Genomic DNA, 21,857 nt, shown 5'->3' with positions numbered 1-21,857 from the left:
CAATGATCCCTAGGGACCTACTATTTATAAAATGTATAAAAGTGAAGAACTGAAAGAAGGAACATTGATTTATGAAGCATTTTTCACAACATTAGGATATCCAGAAGATATTACTATTATAATGTAAGAAACATGGCAGACATTCTGCAGCACAAACAGCAATCGGAATAATCTATTTCAATAATGGAGTTTATAGAATATTACAAAATATTAAAAGCATAGAAACTGCCATTGTAAGCATTTATGCTTCACTCAAGCTTCCTCCTACCCCTCTTTATCTAATCCCGTCAATATAATCTATATTTTCTCCTTGTGCTTATTTAGTTTCCTTTAATTGAATCTGCAGTACTTAAATAAAGTAGTCCTTATGCTACCAAGTTCTACATTCGCCCCATTCGGTAGAGAAAATTCCTTGTGAATTCCCCATTGTATTATTTAGCATCTTATGGACTCTAGTCAGGTACACCTTTATATCTATCTTGTTAAACCTGTTCATGATCTTAAATTCCCAACAGTCTTTTATCCAGAGAAAAGTGAACCAGCTATATTTTTTTAATGAGCGTGTTATTTCAGTTCTGATATAATTCTCCTATTTTTAATCTGTCTCCAGTGCCCTCTTATTATTTTTATAATATGGATACCAAAACTGTTCACCATATACCAAGTATAGCCTCATCAAGGTTCTAAATAACTTCTCTAATTTTCAAATATGTTCTCTTGAAGTAAATTGCAATTTGTTTTTTTTTTAAGTGGCCACATTAATCAACTTTTAGTGATCACTATGTATCCTCATGTCATTCTGTACTTTAATCCATTTCAATGTTAATTTTCAAACAAGACATGGCTTCCAGAATGCTTCACTACACCTTGGATTATATTAAAGTTCTTTTCCCAATTAGACTTCTGTTCTGCACATTTATCATCTTCATGTGTTTGGCTCTGTTCTCCTCTGTATTAACCTCTTTAAATTTCTGGAAATTGGCAACATCCTGAATCATAATTAATTTTAAATAGTGACCTACAAAGATCCCAGCAACAAATCTCTCAATAGACCACTTTCACCATCTGAGTTACTACCTAATTCTACATGCCTGAACTTACTCAGGTTAAGGTATAAGTGTTTTGCAGCATATATATTCTACTGCAATTTTTTGAAAAAAGGAGGAAGGGCTTTTTAGATCCCTTCAACACAACAGAGGGTTTTTCTATCAGTGCTCACAGGAACCTTGACACTGCAACATTCCTCCTGTAATGTTTTGGGAGTTTCAGCCTAGATTTGTGCATTCGGGTCTCTGAATGGGACGCAACCCACTATCGTCTGTTTATCGTCCTCTGTGTGAAAAACTTGCCCTTCAAGGCCTCTTTACCATTTTTTCCATCTCATCTTAAATATATGATCTCTAATTTTTGACTCCCCTACTCTGGGGAAAAAACTGTGACCATTCACCTTATCTATGCCCTTCATGATTTTATGCATGTCTTTCAGCTCAATCCCTCAAATTCCATTGCTCCAGGCAAAAAAGGCCCACCCTATCCATTGATAGGATTGAGGTACAGAGGGATCTTGGGGTCCAAGTCCACAACTCTCTGAAAGTGGCAACACAAGAAGATAAAGCAGAAAAGAAGGCATATGGTTGTGAATCTTTCCAGCTTAATGACGTCTTTCCTGTACCTTAGCGACTACAACGGCACACAATACTCCAACATTTACCAATTTCTACGAAATGCACCATGAAAAGCATCCTATCCAGATGCATCAGAACTTGGTATGACAATTGTTCTGCCCAAGACAGCAAGAAATTGCAGAGTTCTGAATGTAGCTCAGTCCATCATGCAAAGCAGCCTCCCTCCTGGTCGACTGCATCCACACTCCATCTGCCTGGGGACAACAGCCAACATAATTAAGGACCACTTACACTCAGATCATTCTCTCTTCTCTCCTCTCCCATCAGGCTGAAGATACGGAAGATTGAAAGCGCATACCACCTTCCTGAGGCAGGAAGAAGGATGAATTCCCAATCTTCCAATCTACCTGGTTGTGGCCCTTTTTTATCTGCACTTTATCTGTAGCTTTAACATTGTGCATTCTGTTTATTTTCTCTTTTGCGCCACCTGATATATTCACGAATGGTATGATTTGGCTGGATAGCACACAAAACAGTTTCACATGGTATCTTGATGTCCTCGATGCATACAATAAACCTATGCCAATACCAGTGATGTGTTCAGTTGTAGTATAACTTCTCAACTCTTGTGCTCAATGCCCTGACCAAAGAAGACAAGCATGCCAAAGCCTTCATCACCTGTCTACCTGTGTGCGTTAAATAACTTTGAGTGGATTGAACCTGTCGCGATTAATATCAAAGCAGTTCATAATCTTAATGAACTGCTTTGTAATAGATGGAGACAGATGGTAAGATGGCACCAGATTTTGGCTTTATATCCAGATTCATAGACACTTTTTGCTTAAAATATATTTCTGCAATTATCACCTTTAAATGGGGAATACACCTGCTTCTCACAAATCAAACACCCACGTTGCACTGCATAAATATATAAAGTCTATACTGTAAATGCTTTATGATGATTTAAAACCCTGTGGGCCATCAAAGAACTAACGAAAATATTCCTAATCCGACTTTTTTTTACCTCATGCTTAACTACTTTGCCTTGTGTATAACATAAAGGGACGATACAGCTCTTCAAGTCTACACTGGCTCCCGGGGGAGCAATCCCATTAGTCCCATTCTCCCTCTCCTTATTTCTCTTTATTCATGAAATTGAAATTCTCTCACACATGCTAATCATCAGATTTTCTTTTCACGTAGATCAAACGAGAGTTCCTGGAGCTGTGAAGCAGCATTGTCTACTACGCTGTCATGTCCTCTATTGTAATGCTTTCTTGATCAGCTTCTTATTTATAATCCTCTCCAGATTTAAGCTCATCCAAATCTCTGCTTTCCTAACTCACACCATTTCATCTTCTCTCATCACCTCTGAGTATGTTGACTTATATTGGCTCCTTATCGAGAAATGCTGTGAATTTAAATTTGTCCTCAAACCACTTCTTAGCTTTATCTCTGTCTATCTCTTTAACCTCTTCTTCCCACCCTACAATTTGCTGAGATCTCTGTGGTCCTGCAATCCTGACCATTCTGGCTCTTCATTCTTACCTTCGTTTTCAGATGTCCAAATCCTAAGCTCTGAAATGTCCTCCCTGAATCTATGTCTTCCTGAAATTGGATCATGTGTCTTAAATGACTCATGAGTCACCGTGTCAACTTTGTTTCATTTTGTTCATTTGAGACATTTTTACCATACTCAATATGGTCAATATATATTCAAATATTGCTATTACTTATCTTGGGTTGATGGACATAGAGTGGGTTTGACATTGATGGACATTGTGTGAGTATGAGATCAAAAAATTCCAGTGAATTTCTCACACAATTTCTCTTTTGTGCATCCACACAGTCTCTGTCAGTCCACTTATCATTTTCCAAGCACTCTGTTACCACTTCCTTAATAATAGATTACAACACATTCCCTGCTATTGACGTTAGACTAACAAATCAAAAGATCATTTTTCTCTCACTGTTCTTAAATTTTATATATTCCTGTTTGTTTGGAAAGATTCCACATGTTTATTAAACAATATTGGAGTTTGTGGCATTTGGATGTTTTATGCTGGCAAGGATTGAGGATTGGTTAATCGAGAGAAATCAAAACATATAAATAAACAGGTCATTTTTTGTTTGTGAAGCTGTATCCAACAGAGTGCTGCAGGGATCAGTGCTGGAGCACCGTCGGTTCACAATCTTTATCATTGATATGGATAAGAGTATCAAGTTTACTAAACCCAAGTTTGGTGAAGATATAAAACTAGGTAACAGTACGCTCTGTGAGGATGCAAAGAGACTTCAGTGAATATCAACAGACTTAGTGAATGGGCAAGAACACAGCAGGTGGAAAATAACATGAAACGTAACGTCACCCACTTTGGTAGAAAAGGTTATTTTTTAAATGTTGAGGGAATGACAGGTTCAGAGGGCAGGTGATCTTGTGCGTGAATCTCTGGGTCAGATTGATTGCTTGAATGATGGGTTTGTTATACGAGGAGATAAAAATCTAACTGAGCCAATGCTCTTTGGAGTTCAAACGAATGAGCGATGAACTCGCTGAAATGTTCAGAATTCTTTAATGGTTTGTTGAAGGAGTGTGGAATTGATGCTTCTCCTTCCCGAGGTGCCTAGATACAGGGCCCACAGTTTCAAAATAAGAAATGAACTGTTCGGGAACGATGAAAATAATTTTTATTCATTAAAAGGAGATTAATTTTTGGAATTCGCAAACCATACGGAATGTGGAAACTCATCACTAACTATATTCAAGATGTAGATCAAATGTTTTTGGACATTAAGGGAATCAAGGAATGTTGGGATCATCTAGGAATGATGTAAAAGATCTGGTATAACTTTATTGAATGGTGAAGCAAGAATGCGGGGGCGGAATGGCCCACTACTTTTTTCATGTCATAGGCTGATCCCGAGGCTGTGACACTATTGATACTGGGGAAAAGATGTACTCTCTTGTATACACAAATATTCAACAGATAACATGTCACATTTCAGTTGGATTTAAAAGACCCTATGGCAGTATTTTAATGACTAGCTCTTCTCAAACTCATTATTGATATTTTTTGCTCAATCAATTTTATTAAAATACTTCACAAACACCTGCACTCTGTCAATCAAGGCCAACTAGCATTCCTGGTTGCGAACTACTTTAATTCCCCCTCTCTTTCCCATACTGACCTATCTGTCCCTGGCCTCCTTCAATACAAGAGTGAGTCTACATGCAAACTGGAAGAACCATGCCTCATATACTAATTGCATGAACATTCTTCCCCCTCCCCCCCCCCACACACACACACGTGCACTCTCCTCATCTACCCAGCTTCCCAACCAACATTGCACATCATTTTCTTTCCACTTCCCCCACCTCCATCACCCAGATCCTTTTCCCTCCTCCATCCACTCATCACCCACCCCTCATACTCCAGTGTCCCACTCTCGCTCCCATTCCCCTCCCTCTCGCTGATACTAAATTTTACTGCCCCACCTTCCATACCAGATTCTACCATTTGCACCATTTTGTCCTCCACTGCAGGAAATTAATGGGTCAGTCACCATCTGAGGAAATGGACAGATGATGTTTCAAGTTGGGACCCTTCTTTAGACTGATGGAGTATGGTGGAGGCACCTGTGAGGGGAAGGGGTTGTCCCAGCACCTTGATTATCATCTCTACCCTTCTCTGACTCATTTGTCAATCACCTCTCCTTACTTGGATCCACCTATTGCCACCTCCTTTCTCCTCACCTGTTTATGGCAACTATCACCCCACTATTCCATCACTCTGAAGAAGAAAGAGTCCCGACCTGAAAGATCATCGGTCCATTTCCCTCTACTGATGCCGCCTGACCAGGTAATTTCCATCCGCAGTTTGTCTTTCATCTCATTAAAACAGATATTTGGTTATCAGCACATTGTTGTTTGGGATTCCCTGCTGGGTATCATTTGCATGCTACTAAGTTTCTACACGTAATAATGACGACACTGTTTCAGGAGTAAAGTGCTTTGGGATATCTTTAGGTTAATAAAGACTCAATGTAAACACAATTATTATCTTCATTTCTTAATCCCTTTCTCTCCTTCAGAATTGGAGAAACATGGGCAGGATGAGTTGCACGAAAGTGCAGCAGAATGATTGTCAGACGGGGCTGGATGAGCAAGGTGTTAGGGAAAGCAATGACGTGAGTGCCAGTCACACTTACCATTTGGGCAATGCTTGGGGCGATGTCTAGTTGGTCCTTTCACCAGATTTGCCTTCACATGGGGCTTTAAGGCTCCTTGTTCTCTCTGGAGAGAATCCAGTGCATCTGTCATCGAACCGATGACGTTAACCAAGTTTATTTGACTCTCTGAGAGCAGCTATGGGGAAGAGAAACGGTATAAATAGGAAGATTTAGGTGTTGTCAACTCTTGTTGGCCTTATTCCTAGAGGAGTCATATACCTTGCCTGTAATATCACACCTCACTCTCTGAACATAAAATGTCCAACATGCCCTATTTTCTAACACTAATCAGAGAACCCAGCAAACCTTTCATTACTCTCTCCATCCTCCCCGATCTGTATTTTTTTGTTTAATTAATAGCTTTTGCAGTGCAGGATCTGGCAGAAATTGTTTAAAATCCATGTACTCATAGCTACCTGAGGTCCCAGGATATTAGTACAGTTGTTCCCCTAAAGCCGACTGTCCATTGCTGCATTGTTAATGATAATGTTAAATTATATTTTACCTCCTTAGAAGATAAATAAGCCCACTATGGATAGCCCAAGGGGACCACTAAAGGGAAGTGTAGCTGGAACAAAGATAGAAATCATAAGGTTATAAGAGCAGGTTGGGTGCTAGGTATCCTGCTTTATGTCACTCATGAATTGCCAATTCATTTCTATCAGCTAAAGACAGGTATCAAGAATGTGATGTACCAATGTCTACTTGCCAGGGTGACTGCAGCAGCCATAACACTCGTGAAGCTCTAAGCTATTCAGGACGGAGCAGCCCTCTTGATCAGTCCCTAAAGATTAGCTCTTGTCACTATCAGCATACCATGTGTATGCACCACACTCCAGCCAAAAATGCAATCTGGAAAATTACCACTTTTCTTTACAATAAATCTTACGTACCTATGAACTTCATCACCCGGAAGCACGAGGGTAGCAATCAGATGGAAGTGCCATCCTCTCCAAGTGTCCCTTCAAGTCTCACCATTATAATGTGGAATTTTAATGCCATTTATTTACAATAATTGGATCAAAATCTTGCATATCCAAATCAAACAGCTCTGAAGGACCTACATCATAAGGACTGCGAAAGCTCACCATCACCTACTCGAAGGTAGTCGTTATAATTGCTGGCCTTGCATGATGATCCCCATCATTTGAGAGTGAATTTAAGAAGCAACAATTTTGAACAATTCATTTCCATTAAGATTTCAAAGTATATTTGAAAAAATAGTCAGGTTGTTTGCTGTATTTCAGGTTGTCTGTTATATAGATTAATATTTTTTAAATAATGTGCAGAATTGCAGGGAAACATGCTCTACTTGTCCAAACAGTGTTGGTGAGTTTACTGAGGGCAGGTGTGGCCTTGGTGTACCTTCTCATCCAAAAGATAGAATCTCCAAAAGTGTAAAGCTCTTTTGGTACTGCAGAGGGAATGACAGCTGGAATTTATGCTCAAGTCTCTGCAGTGTGCCTTCTGAGTCAAAGGTAAGAGGGCTAATCCACTGGGACATACTGTAATTGGCTTCAACAGACCGTAAAATAGGCCACTAATTCTCCTATGCCAAAACCACGATTCAAGTACGATCCTTCAACTCATGAGCCAATATTCCAGCAATGAAACTGCTTGCTATCATCACCAATTATTTGGTCACATTAATCTGATCCTGCTTTGTGAATTTGGCCCCTTGTTACTGTGGAAATATGACATTATGTCAATACAGAAGCCACAGTGGAGAATAATGTAAATTACTGGAGAGCTATATGAGACAGAAAGTAGTTGATCAGACTGGCAGCCTGCATTCCTCTCTTCCTTATCCATTTCCACTGCATCCCCACATTTTATTTCCCTTCAGGGAGAGCTTTCCGGGTCATAAAATTGATTCTCTACATTTTCCCTCTGGGTGTTTTTCCAAATTTATTAAGTCTGTGTTGGCTCCAACTATTGCGACAGTGAGAAAAGTTTCCATTTTACTCTGTCAACCCCTTCTTGATTTTAAGTCACCCTTACAACTTCTCAGTTGAAATGATCACAACCCCAGATTTTCAAGCCTCTTCACATTTAAGTTATACAAATGACTTAAGGGGTATCCTATACTCTGATGTTGCAAAGAACAGCTGCCAATGGACATTGTCAGTGAGTTAAAAACTTGCCTGACCTGACAGGCTTTAGAAGAACTGTGAATTGAGCTTCCGAGTGCTTCAATCCAGGAATGGGGTTTGATTTCATTGCCTTACCTCAATTAACCTGCCTTGCTCTGACTGGAGTGAATTCAGTTCCTGTCTCAAGCTGCCTTGGCCCTGTTTCAAGGCCTCATAATCCTGCCTCAGTTGGGCCGAAAGCTTGGACACTTCATCTGCCCCTGTGACCTGCATCGTCATATCCTGCCCTTCAGTTGCCCCCATCTCCTCCCCATGGCTGGACACGGCAGAGAGAACCGATGAGTGGAGTCCTTCCAAGCGGTCCAAGTCTGTCTTGTAATCCGGGCAGTTGGGGTCCACAAAGATGCTAATCCTTGAGCTGTCAGCCTGGTCTATGGTAACCAGAGCCTGTGCCTTGTCCTGGTTGGTGCTGATGAGAGGTGGTGCTTCCGTGCCATGGTGATAGTGGTTGAGGAAGAGGAGGGTTCCTGTTACTGCCACAGCCAGTAACACTGCCAGGAAGAGCAGGACCATACATAGCACGTAGCCACAGCTCAGCTTCTGCAACAAGGAAAGGTTTTGGTTAATTAGGATTCTCATGTTGCTGGGTCTTTTATAGAAATCAGAAGCAGCATTGAGCCTGAGGGAAGAGACCATTCACTCCTCAAACATGTTCCACCGTTCATTTAGACCATGGTTGATCTGTGTCTCCATTCCATCATCTGCTTCACTTTCATAAACCCTTTATGTCTGCATCCAATAAAAGTTTTGGAGACTGACGGAACCGTAGATCCAGGAATCTTAAGCAAAACATAAAGTGTAGGAGTAACTCAGTGGGTCAGGCAGCATCTATGGAGGAAATAGATAGGTGACATTTCGGGTCAGGACCCTTCTAGAGTCTGAAGATATGTCCCGACCCGAAACGTCGTCTGTCCATTCCCTCCACAGATGCATGCCTGACCTGCTGAGTTACTCCAGCACTTTATGTACTAATAAAAGTCTTGTTATTTAGTCATTTACAATTGACTGCCCAGCCCCAACAACTTCACATGGAGATATTTCTCATATTTCTAATACTCTTTGTGTGAAATGCTTTTTGTTATTACCCCTGCTTACTCCAGCTCTAATTTTACATTTACACGCGCTTGTTCTGAATTTACTCATCTGAGCTAAGGCTTCACTCCATCTACCCCATTGTTAATCCTCTCAATCTCCTTAATTAGAACATCATCTGTACTTGAGAGCATGCAGACTGTTTTCCTAATTCTATTTTGGCATATCCTTAAGTATTGCAAGGCACAAAGCAAATATGACTTTTTCCCTTTTCTTTATGCTCTCAAGAGCGTGTGGATGCAGCTCCGATGCTAATAACGAGTATGACTGTCTACTCCATAACATGCAACATATTTTGCAACAGCAAGAACCCAATGTGATAATTACCAGAAGGTCTGATACAAATTGCTTTGGCCCAGCAGGTGCAACTCCATGAAATTGTGTCTGTTGACCAACAAAAACTAGAATCTAGAAAGGGACGACCAGACATAGAATTAACATACCACCTAAAAAAATATCTCCAGCAGTGCAACATTGCCTCAACACTGCAAAGGAAGTGTAAGCCTGGATTATGTGCTGAGAATGTGTTGAGTGGAACATGAAATCATGTTTCTTTGGCTCAGAAAAGCATATAATTAACCCAATAAGATTGATGCGGTAAGGAGTAAAAGTGGCACAGGAGAGGTCGTGGCAGGAATGACAGGAAGTGAGAGAAGATAAATAAGCAGGTTTAGAATTATGTAAGGGGAGTGAGATGAAAAGCCAAGGAATTCAGATATGAATTGATGATGTTGAAACTAAGAAGCTCAAATTGAAGGATCAAAGCCTGTTCTTAGAAACCAAAGTGGATTGAATGAAATAATCCATATTTAATATATTCACGACTTGATTGAAGGCACTTAGAAGCACTTAAAGACTTTAAAATTTACACCGTGCTGCTTTATAAAAATGTATTCTGTTGATTTTATTCTGTTTTGATCTTGGTTTACAGCTGAATTTAATGAGACAGGACTCTGGCAGATTATTCAGAAACATGTCCAAAGGACCTGTGCCTTGTTGCAAACATCTGTTCTTTAGAAATAAAGTGGTGTTCCTTCCTAGAACTAATGCATATCACACATAGTTAATGAACAGCTTGAGTTTATACGCTACATTTCACACCTTCAGCATGTCCCACTGTACTTTACAGCTAATGGTGTACATTTAAAGCGCAGTTACTATTGTAAACGCAGCAAACAATTTAGGGACAGCAAGTTTCCACAAAGGGTAATGTGAGAATGAAAAGATAGCAATTTCTGATGATGCTAGTCGAAAGAGTTACCTTATCCAGGAAATCATGCAGAATTCCCCTCGACTTCGACGTGATCACAACTGAATTACTCCAGCATTTTGTAACAATCTTTGGTATAAACCAGCATCTGCAGTTCCTTTTTATTACATTCTATACGTTTGTTGTTTTGAAACTGGGCCTTGCGGAAAGGTGCTAATTGGAGTAAAGCAAACTGCAATGTTATTTGGCAGGAGCTCGGGGGGTGGGGAGGGGGGGGGGACCATTTCAATTATGGGAGCCTTGACGACACTTGATCTGCCACTGTGACCTGCATCGCCATCTAGGTTAGCAACAGAAATGGGTGGAAGAAAGGCAGGTGGAGTTTATTCCAAGCAAGTGTAAGGTGTTGCACTTTGTGGGGGTTAAATGTAAGCGAGAAATATACAATTAACGGCATGACCCTGAACAGCATCAATGTATAGAGGAATCTTGGGGTCCAAGTCCATAACTCCCTAAAAGTAGCAACACAAGTAGATAGAGTGGTAAAAAAAAAGGCATATGGCATGCTTGCTTTCATAGGTCTGGGCATTGAATATGTCAGGAAGTCATGATGCACCTTTATAAGAATTTGAATAAGAATAAAAAGAACGGTTTCGGCCCGAAACGTTGCCTATTTCCTTCGCTCCAAGATGCTGCTGCACCCGCTGAGTTTCTCCAGCTTTTTTGTGTAACCTATAAGAATTTGATTGGGTTGCATTTGAAGTGTTGTGTGCAGTTCCGGTTGTCCCATTAAGGAAGGATATGAAGGCTTTGGAAAAGGTACAGAGGGGGGTTACCTGAATTTGGGGGATATACATTATATAACAAAAAGCAGTGAACCCAACACAGACCCTTGCAGAACTCCACTGGTGCCTGGATAAGGGAGTATCAGCTACAGGGAGGTTAAACAGACGGATTGTTTTCTCTGGAGTGCCGTAGGTTGCGGAAAGGCCTGGTAGAAGTACATAAAATTATGAGAAGCACGGATAGGATAGGCGATAAGAATTTTTTTTCCCCCAAGATAAGAAATTCAAATACTAGAAGGCAGAGCTTTAATGTGAGAAGTAAGTTTAAAGCTTAAAGGAAATGTGCGGAGCAGGTTTTTTACACAAAGGGTGATTAGTGTCTGCAATGTGCTGCCGGGGCAGTGGTTGAAGCAGGCATGTGGTGGTTAAAAGACTTTTGGACAGGCATATGGATATGCAGAGGATGCAGGGATATGGGCCACGTGCAGGTGGATGTGATGTCCTTGGCATCACGTTCAGCGCAGACACTGTGGATCAAAGGGCCAGTTCTGTTCTATTTTCTGTACTGTTCTATATTTGTTCTATGTTCTTTGAAAGTTTGGTTACGGGATACTCTATGAGAGGCGGGATGTGACCTAGGTTAAGTGTTTTACCTGAAAGATTGCAATTCTGGTAGTGTTGCATCTCTTAGTACTTGTTTGGAAGTGTCAACCAGGCATTATGGAAAGGGTTGAAGTTTGAATCCACAACCTCTTGATTCAGATGACATCATGTTCATAGATAGATCACAGAAATATCTGAATTCTCCCAATTTTGTTAGCCCTTGCTGTCTCCTCCCCTTCCTATTTCTCCCTCAGCCCTCGGGCTCCTCCTCCTCCTTTTTCCTTTCTTCTCCCCCCCCCCCCCACCACCCCCCATCAGTCTGATGAAGGGTTTCGGCCCGAAACGTTGCCCATTTCCTTCGCTCCATAGATGCAGCTGCACCCGCTGAGTTTCTCCAGCATTTTTGTGTACCTTCAATTTTCCAGCATCCGCAGTTCCTTCTTAAACAAATATCTTTAAGATAACGCTGGATAAGTATATTAGAAAGAAAAGACGAGAGGATTTTTTTCCATCCTGTGATGAGATGGGATGGGAGAAAGCCTGTGTGTAATTTCCATCAAAAATGCAAATTCTGGGAAGTTTACTGAAGATTGCGCAATGTTCAGTTTCTTTTGCAACTCCTCCACAAATAAAGCAGTCCGTGTCTACATATGGCAGGACCCAGGCAACATTCAGACAGGCTGACATGTGGCAAATAACATTTGTACCTCCAATGTTCCAAGGCAATGAACATTCCCAATGAGAGAGAATTTAACCACCCACCTGACATTCAATACCATTACTATCATCAAGCCCCTCAATATCCACATCCTTTACCATTGATCAAACACTTATCTGGACCAGTCACATAAATACCATGACTACAAGAGCATATCAGAGACTGTGTACCCTACAATGAATTACTCACCTACAGACACCTAAAGCCTTTCCACTTTCCACAAGACACAGTCAGGAGTGTCATTGAATACTCTTCACTTGAATGGATGAATGTAGCTCCAAGCTCCAAGAAGCTCGGCAGGATAGAACAGCCTCCTTAAATGGCATCCCATTAACCACTTAAAATATAATTTCTTCTATCACTGGTACAACACCGGCTGCAAAGTGTACCTTCTACAAAATTCATTGTATTTACTCATCTGGGCTACTCTGACAACACCTCGAAATCTCATAACATCTACCGCCAAGAAGGACCAGGGTAGCAGACACATGGGAACACCACCACCTACAGATTATCTTCCAGATACCTTCCCTACCTATCATCCTGATTTGGAAAAAGCTTGCTGTTCTTTCACTGGGTCTAAATCCTGGAATCCACGAACCAACAGCACAGAGGGAGTATCTCCTTTAGAAGGTGTTTTCCCTTTTTCCCTTTTTCCTTCCGCCCACAATATGTGTAAAAGAGTATGCGATTCTGTTCCATTCTGTTTGTAGTTTGTTTGTTTGTTTTTTGCACAAAGTCCGCGAGCATTGCCACTTTTCATTTCACTGCACATCTCGTATGTGTATGTGACGAATAAACTTGACTTGACTTGACTTGATAGTTCAAGAAGAAATTTCACCATTACCGGCCGTACAGTTAGGAATGGACTTGAAACTGATATAAAAAAATATATAGAACCAGCGCAGGAAATACACGCGCAGAACAGCCTCTTTTAAATTGAGATGTGTTGTGAGGATTAAGTCTTCCTGGTACAGTAAAATCATTGGGCTAGAAATTTGTTCTCAAATCTCCAACAAAATAAATGTCCTGGAGTTGAAAATTGATTAAAGGGAGCAGGACAACTTAGCTGAGTAACTTTCAACTTTCTGAGTGTATCAGCATACCTTGAGATACTCACCTGATTTTTCAAGGGAATTTTCATTCTCTCTGGCAATTAGTTTCTAATATAAAACAACACCAATGATATCAACTGCAGAGCAACACACACCATGTTACCACAGTGAAATTTTTATGCTCACTAGTCTGAATGGCAATTTTTATTTATGCTTTGAAAGTCAGGTTTTACAAATCCCATTTTGCATGAAAATGTGTTCATCACACTTTGCTCTTCGACTTCACTGACCGATAATCTCCAACACACTCACATTGATCTTGTCTGCTCGGCCTACAGAGCACAGAAGCATGATCACTCAAGGCTCTGCTGCTTCAAGTCCGTTCAAGACCATTACCACTGGTCCCTATCACAGTGGGATACCCACGGTTGGATGAGACGGGTCACTGAAACTGCATGCTCAAAGAGAGAGACTTCATCTACTTTTTCTTCAGGATCAACATTTTCAACAAAATGTTATTTTTACAGCTCGATTATAGCTAAATATTTTCGAGCGTTGTCAACTGCAGCTGGATATTAATGGAGGTCCCATCACCTCATTTTCAGAGTGCCAACCAACCCGCCTGTTGTCTTTTCTCTTTATTTCTAATCGTTTTATAGCTAATGCTTTAAAAAAACCCCGACAAAAACATACTTTTAAGTTCCTCTTACATTTTCGTTCGGTGCGGTGAATTGGAGTTTATTCTTTAATTCCTGGGGGCTTCAGAACAACTCTGTTCGACTCTGCTGCAGCATCTGTCTGTTGCAGATTATACATATCATTTAAAAAAGCGGGAATAATCTATGTAATGCTGCGTCAGCTTGGGCCTTATTTCGTTTTCTGTTATATGGCATGCATTACAAGTAAATCGCTGAGTTCTTGCCACAATATTAATTCCATGCTGGCCTGATCCTGAAGTTCTGTTTGTGTGTTTAAGGGTTTGACTGGTGGAACTTCACATCCATACATTCTGTTGTTAAAATCCCAACTGAATTGAAAGATGGAAAATGTTATTGATTTTTTGTAAGCAGCGAGAACAAAAGGATTTAAAAATTGCAGGCGAGGAGAATATTTTTGGCTTTTGAAGCAGGATAGTTGTTGTGAACAAGCAACAAACATGGAACGACCCTAGTCCTCCTGTATCACTCGAACCAACTGTAAATCACAGGGGAAATGATGAAAAAGGGGAGTTGTGACGAATGTAGAGTTAAAATAAGAGGACCTGTTACTTCGGCAAATCTTAAAATGCCAGTTGGAGAGATTAAGTGTTGATCTAATTATGGTGTTTAAAGTGATTAAAGGGATTTGATGGGTTAGATAGGAAACCTCTTGTGAGTGAGGTTTAGAATAGAAGGGCATAACCTTAAAATTAGAACAAAGTCTTTCATTCATTGAGGTTGTGAGCAGATTTTCACACAATATGTGCTGGGGTCAATTGACAGAACTTTGTTAGGCCAGGGTTTTATAGGTAAATAAACAAAATCAGGCAGAGCTGTTAAGGACAGACCATTGAATGGTGGAATAGATTCAGGGACCAGAATGGAATATAAAGATTTGGGTAATCTTGTGAATAGAGGGAAATATTTTGTTGAACAGTATGCATAGGTAGGTGAAGAATGACTTTGTGAGTCCAGCATAAACAAATGTAACAAATTGCGGAAAATTAAAAAACAATATTAAATAGTAATAAATAGCATGGATTGCTGAATAATAATACCGGATAACATAGTGGTGTGTATTGTAGGATCATGTGAAACAGTGAGAAAGTTGAAAAGTTTTGAAATTCAATGGGATTGTGATCATTTGCTTTCAGTAGCGTAAAGTTGTGGTGTTGAATGAAGAATGGGGGGGGGGGGGGGGGGGGGGGGGGGGGGGGGGGGGGGGGGGGGGGGGGGGGTATTAATGTGAAGAGCGTAAAATAGTTTGCATTGATGTTGACACAAGAAGATGCTTGTTTACAAAAAAAGACACAATAAAAAGTGCTGAAGCAACGCAGCGGGTCAGGCAGCATCTCTGGAGAACATGGATAAGTGACGTTTCGGTCGGGACTCTTGATGCCTAAGGTAAACACAAAAAGCTGGAGTAACTCAGCAGGACAGAAGGAATGGGTGAAGTTTTAGGTCGAGACCCTTCTTCAGACTGGTTGGTGATAAGGAAACGAGAGATATATACGGTGATGTGGAGAGATAAAGAACAGTGAATGAAAGATATGCAAAAAAGTAACGATGGAAACAGGACATTGTAGGGTGAAAATGAGAAGCTGGTGCGACTTGGGTGGGGAGGGATTGAGAGAGGGAATACTGGGAGTGAGAGAAATCAGTATTCATACCACTGGGCTGTAAACCAAAGATCCTATAGCGGAGCAAGATAGATCACTCCTGCTAAATGCAATGGGCTGACGTGTAGTATGCAACAGAACGTAACGTGGGCCTTTTTTCATCCATTTCCGTAACCCGACCCGACCCGACTCGCAGTGTAATCAACATGGCGGGGGAACAGTTTGTGTTAATAAATTAAAGTTCTGAAAATGAGAAGATTTTTACCAAATAACTTATTTTTACGAGGATGTTTCCGTAACCGGCTTCCGTCTCCGCACTAGTTATCTTTGCTCCGTTATGGGATCTTTGGTGCAGAGACAGAAGCCGGTTACGGAAATGGGGCCTAAAATTACCCACAAATCTGCCCATGACCATACTACGTATTTTTCGTCGAGTGATCTATATAGGATCTATATAGGATCTATAAGATCTATATAGGATCTATATAAAGATATAAAGATATAAAGATCTATGTAGGATCTTTGCTGCAAACTGCCCAAGCAAAATATGAGATGCTGTTCCTCCAATTTGTGTTTAGCCTCACTCTGACCGAGGACAGAAAAGTCTGTGTAGAAATGGGAAGGAGAATGAAAGTGTCCAGCAACCGGGAGATCAGGTTGGTTCATGCAGGCTGAGCGAAGAAGGTGTTCCACAAAACGATCGCCCAGTCTTCGTTTGGTCTCACCAATGTATAAGATTCCACATCTTGAACAACGGATACAGTAGATGAGGTTGGAGGCGGTGCAAGTGAATCTCTGCCTAATCTGAAAGGACCGTTGGGGTCCCTGGACAGAGTCGAGGGAGGATGTATAGCGACAGATGTTGCATCTTCTGTGGTTGCAGGGGAAGGTACCTGGGGAAATCTCGACTACACTTCTTTCCATCCTGCTTCCTGCAAAGACTCTATCCCTTACTCCCAATTCTTCCGTACACACCGCATCTGCACCCAAGATGAGGTGTTCCATACAAGAACATGCTAGATGTCCTCATTCTCTGGGAACGAGGTTCCCCTCTCTGATCACAGATGAGGCCCTCACTCGTGTCTTCTCGGTACCCCACAGCTCTGCCCTTGCTCCCCCTCCCCCTAGTCGCAACAGAGACAGAGTCCCCCCTAGTCCTTACTTTCCACCCCAACAGCCGTCGCATACAACACATAATCCTCTGAAATTTCTGCCACTTCCAACGGGATCCCACCACTAGCCATATTTTCCCATCTTAAGACCTTTCCGCCTTCCATAGAGACCGTTCCCCCCGGCAACTCCCTGGTGAACGCATCCCTTCCCACCCAAACCGCCCCCTGCAGCCGCAGAAGATGCAACACCTGACGCGATACCTCCTCCCTCGACTCTGGAGGTTCACTTGCACCTCCTCCAACCTCATCTGCTGTATCCGTTGTTCAAGATGTGAACTCGTACAGCAGCGAGAACCAAACGCAGAGACTGGTGTTTCTCGGAACATCTTCTTCGCTCAGCCCGCGTGAACCAACCTGATCTCCCGGTTGCAGGACACTTTAATTCTCCTTCCCATTCCTACACTGCCCTTTCTGTCCTCGGTCTCCTCCATTGTCAGAGTGAGGCTAAACGCAAATTGGAGGAACAACATCTCATATTCCGCTTGGGCAACTTACAGCCCAGTGGTATGAATATTGATTTCTCTCACTTCAGGTAGCCCCGGCATTCCCTCTCTCTCTATCCCTCCCCCACCAAAGTCGCACTCGCTTCTCATTTTCACCCAATAAAAAGCCTGTTTCCTTCATCATCGTTACTTTTTTTTGCATATATTCTCCATTCATTGTTCTTTATCTCTCCTCACCACCGTCTACATATCTCTCGTTTCCCTTATGTCTGAAGAGGGATCTTGAGCCGAAACATCACCCAATCTCCTCTCCAGAGATGCTGCCTCTCCTGCTGAGTTGCTCCAGCTTTTTGTGCCTATCTTCGGTTTAAACCAGCATCTGCAGTTCCTCCTTACACCCTTGAAGCCGAATGGCTTCTGTTGCTTAACATTAGTGTTGAACAATATTACAACGATAATTTTTAAATGACATAAGCCGACAGAGCAATGTTAAGAATCAGTCTTGCTGCAAAAACAAATTGTAGAAATACACACTTAACCGTATGAATAATACAAGCACTTGTAACCAGGAAACATTTAAAGAATTTGGTGGAATTTAAAGTACATTTGCGGGCGCGTGTACAGTGGGGCGAAATATATCTTCCAGTGTTTAAGAAGGAACTGCAGATGTTGGAAAATCGAAGGTGCACAAAAAAGCTCCGAAGCTCCATAGATGCTGCTGCACCCGCTGAGTTTCTCCAGCTTTTTTGTATATCTTCCAGTGTTAGATCCCGCCACACAACCAACAACTGGCGAGCTGCCTTAAACCGAAGCGCCAAGTGCTTACAATCATTCACATTTACAGCCTTAACGTTAACTTTCCTTCTCAAGACTGTTGTTTATCCTAGCATTCTGTTTTTGACAGGGTTTTATGTCATCTTTCCTCCGCCTCTGGTGCAACAAATACCCCTTTCACCAGAGAGTTCTGTCAGGTCTTTAATAAATAAGTCGAGCAGACCTCGATAAGACGCAGCCCCCCTTCACCGCCTCATGCCCAGGTTACAGTTAGATGTTGGGATATAATGTAGATGTTGGAATATAAGGTGTAGCACTGAGTACAGCAGAGATAAAGTCAGACTAAAGGGAAGGGGGGGGAAACGTATTACAGCCGAGAGAGGAGAGGCACAAACAAGACATGCGGAACACCAGCAATGTTTCACGAAAAAGGTGCAAAGGGAAGCCGCTATTACATAGCCACTGCTCTCACCGTAACACGACATGGTATAAGGCAGGGATTCGACCAACAAAGGGTGATTATTCAAGCCACCACAATAACACTTCCCACCTCTCGTGCATTTGAGCAATGTGAATTCTGTCCACTTTCGACGACGCGAGAGTATTGTCATGTATTGTGGCTAAACATTGTGTGTGGAAAATTCCTCCCGTTTCTTTATGTTCCCACACAGATAACAAAACCCGATGTCTCCAGAAAACAAAACACCAATTTAATGCACTCTTAATACAGGCTTTTGGGAAGAATTGTTTTTAACATACGCCGTGCTTGTGGGGGGTGGGGGGTAAAAAAACAAACCAACCCCATATTACCTGGGTGTTTTGCTCCGGGCTGTCCTGCTGCACCCCATCCGTACTTTTCCACCTGTCGTTCACCATGCCGGAGTCATCCGGGGCTGCGTTTAATTCTTCAGGAATCTTGTGTTGGTTTCCATTCCTGACTCGGCACCGGTTCTACTGCTCAGAATAAAAGATCGAGATAGCAAGGGGGGGGGGATGGAGAGAGAGAGAGAGTGTGTTGGTAGTGTGTGTGTGTGTGTGTATGTGTGTGTCTGGGGGGGGGGGGGGGGGGGGGGGGGGGGGGGGAGGGATAATTGTTTGGGGAAAAGAGGGTTAGAGATTCAAGTAAACGTGGAGAGACAGAAATATACAGAGAGAGAGATAGAGTGGATGAAAGGCAGATCGCGAGAAGGATTATAAAGAGAGATTTTAAAGATGGTTTAAACTCTCAGAGATAACGATCGGTGTGTATTCTGAATGGAGAGACAGTTTTTTAGTTTGTGAGGATGTCTTCCAGAGGTCAGAACCCCAAGTATAAAATGTCCACTTTCTTGCTTTTCCAAGTAGTTTGATCTGATGGGAGGTTTCGGAGCCTCGGTCTTCCTCTCAGCGGCTCATTTCATCTGCATCGGTATTAAGAGAGGTTTGTTGTGTGTGTGTGTGGGTGGGCGGGTGTGGGAGCTGACACAGGGCGCGATCAGCAGCTGCCCGCTGACAGCCACAACCTCCAGTGTGAATTTGGCAGCGAAGGTATTGGGGAGAAGGGATTGTTGGAACGGATCCCAGTCGCGTCATCTGTCACTGGTCCCATTTTATGCTTCACGTCTGCAGGCACCTCGCTCGCTGCTGCCTAGTCTGTGTGCACACTCAGTCCCAAACAACCCCCCAGGGCAGCAGATGTGACCGAGACCACAACCTCGTCTCCTCGTTAATGCACTGCTAGTTAGGGATGTTTAACTCGGGGTACAATCCTCAAACAGTCTCATTTGCTTCGCGTGAACTGTGTGTCAGAAACGGAGTTGAACACGTCTGCCAGCCACACAGTCACACCGTTCTGCAAGGTGAAGCAGACAAGGTGCACACCGCTCCGAGGAACCGTGGTGCAGGGTTAATTATTAAACCGGGCTGTTCGTTGTTCATTAATTCACAGCACGCAATTGTTTAAAATCTCGGATGAGGAGTTTCTGACAAGACCAGCATTTACTGACCTTTCTGTTTTTGCCTCGAAAAGCGAGCCGTGTGTGTGTGTGTGTGTGTGTGTTGGGGGTGGCGAAGAGTGTGTAGTTTGCGAGGTAGGATGTGGATTTCAGATCATTTGTGCATTTGCCAAGCAGAGACTTCAGGGGAGCAGCTCAGAGTCACACACGTTGAAACACACGTTACGCCTCGGGAATATCATTTCATTTTTTTTCTTCAGTATTATTTGTGATTTTTTTAATTACAAATTCTCCGCAGCTTGTACTCCATCGGCCAATGTAAAAGTTTTGGGGAATGGAGATTTGGTGACTTGTTCACTGCGGGTGCTGGCACATAGGAAGCGGGAATGCCATCGTTGTGCTCCATGTTCAGTGCTAGTGACCGAGGTTCAATTTATACCCTTCCCTTTCGGTGGGCTGGTGACTTAAAATTTGTCATTTTTAAAAACACAATGAACTGCAGATGCTGGTTTACAAAAAAAAAGGACACAAAGTGCTGGAGTAACTCGGCGGGCCGGGTACAGCATGTGTCATTATTAAAGCCATTGTGAACTACTTATTGACTGGAGTTCTCGGTTAGTCAACGTTTCAAAAGTTTATGGAAATACCTTTTTCTTCGGCAGCCTCTGGGGGTAGGGGATTGATTTACTTCCACTTCGGGTGTTGAGGAGGCGGCGAATGAGGTGAGAACTGCAGACCCACAATGGGCAGAGGGTGCTTGGCATGGCAGCCTGCTGGGAAATTTGTGGGATGATCGTTCCTTTCACCTCACAAAAAGTGCTCCCAATGAGAGGCCTCGAGGTTCTCAATATTGACTCAATATTGGCCATTTGGCTCCAACTGTGAGTGTTCATGGGTCAAACATTTCCAGGAATGAGTCGAAACGTTACATTGCTACAGTGAGACTTTGAGAACATCTTTGGATTATTTTGTGTAGGAAGGAACAGCAGATGCTGATTTACACCAAAGATAGACACAGAATGCTGGAGTAATTCAATGCTGGGACCTGGCAGGCAGCATCTCTGGAGAGGAGGAATGGGTGACATTTCGGGTCGAGACCCTTCTTCAGATTGTGAGTGAGGGGGAGAGGGAAATATAGAGATATGGTTGTGTCATTTGTGAAAACACTGATGAAAGGGGAGGATGATCAGAGAGGGGAGCAGGGAGATTAGATTGGGTGTTGCAGAATTCTTGTCAGAAAGAGGAGACCATCTTCAAAGTAGGCATACCTTGAGGGGATTTCACATAATTTATGCCAGAGATATTGGCCTTATGGGGTAGGGGGAGATGATACTGTTTCCACCAGTGAATTTGGAGAATTTCATGGAGACAAGTGTTGTTAATTTTCCAACATTAACATCAGGATTATTAACACCACAGCTTAAGGATAAGGGGGAAATCCTTTAAAACCGAGATGAGAAGAACTTTTTTCACACAGAGAGTGGTGAATCTCTGGAACTCTCTGCCACAGAAGGTATTTGAGGCTCATTGGCTATATTTAAGAGGGAGTTAGATGTGGCCCTGGTGGCTAAGGGGATCAGGGGGTATGGAGAGAAGGCAGGTACGGGATACTGAGTTGGATGATCAGCCATGATCATATTGAATGGCGGTGTAGGCTCGAAGGGCCGAATGGCCTCCTCCTGCACCTAATTTCTATGTTTCTATGTTTCTAGGATGAAAATAACCCCAGAGATAAATTGCAATTAT

General features: G+C 42.3%; 1 protein-coding gene across 1 annotated transcript in view; it reads right to left on the bottom strand.

The window, feature by feature from the left end:
* The window catches only part of fibcd1a (fibrinogen C domain containing 1a), a 36,606-nt gene extending 17,431 nt beyond the window's left edge, over positions 1 to 19,175 (bottom strand). The window contains exons 1-3 of the mRNA XM_055660198.1: positions 18,988 to 19,175; positions 8,084 to 8,548; positions 5,835 to 5,991 (exon numbers count right to left, since the gene is read on the bottom strand). Coding sequence (XP_055516173.1) covers positions 5,835 to 5,991; positions 8,084 to 8,548; positions 18,988 to 19,053 — 688 coding nt within the window. The 5' untranslated portion in view covers positions 19,054 to 19,175. The remainder of the gene's footprint in view (positions 1 to 5,834; positions 5,992 to 8,083; positions 8,549 to 18,987) is intronic.
* Positions 19,176 to 21,857: the final 2,682 nt, after the last annotated feature.

The sequence above is a fragment of the Leucoraja erinacea genome, chromosome 31 (assembly GCF_028641065.1).
Source record: "Leucoraja erinacea ecotype New England chromosome 31, Leri_hhj_1, whole genome shotgun sequence".
NCBI lineage: Eukaryota > Metazoa > Chordata > Chondrichthyes > Rajiformes > Rajidae > Leucoraja > Leucoraja erinaceus.
The sequence above is the reverse complement of the archived record's forward strand: the minus strand, read 5'-3'. Positions and strand labels throughout refer to the sequence as shown.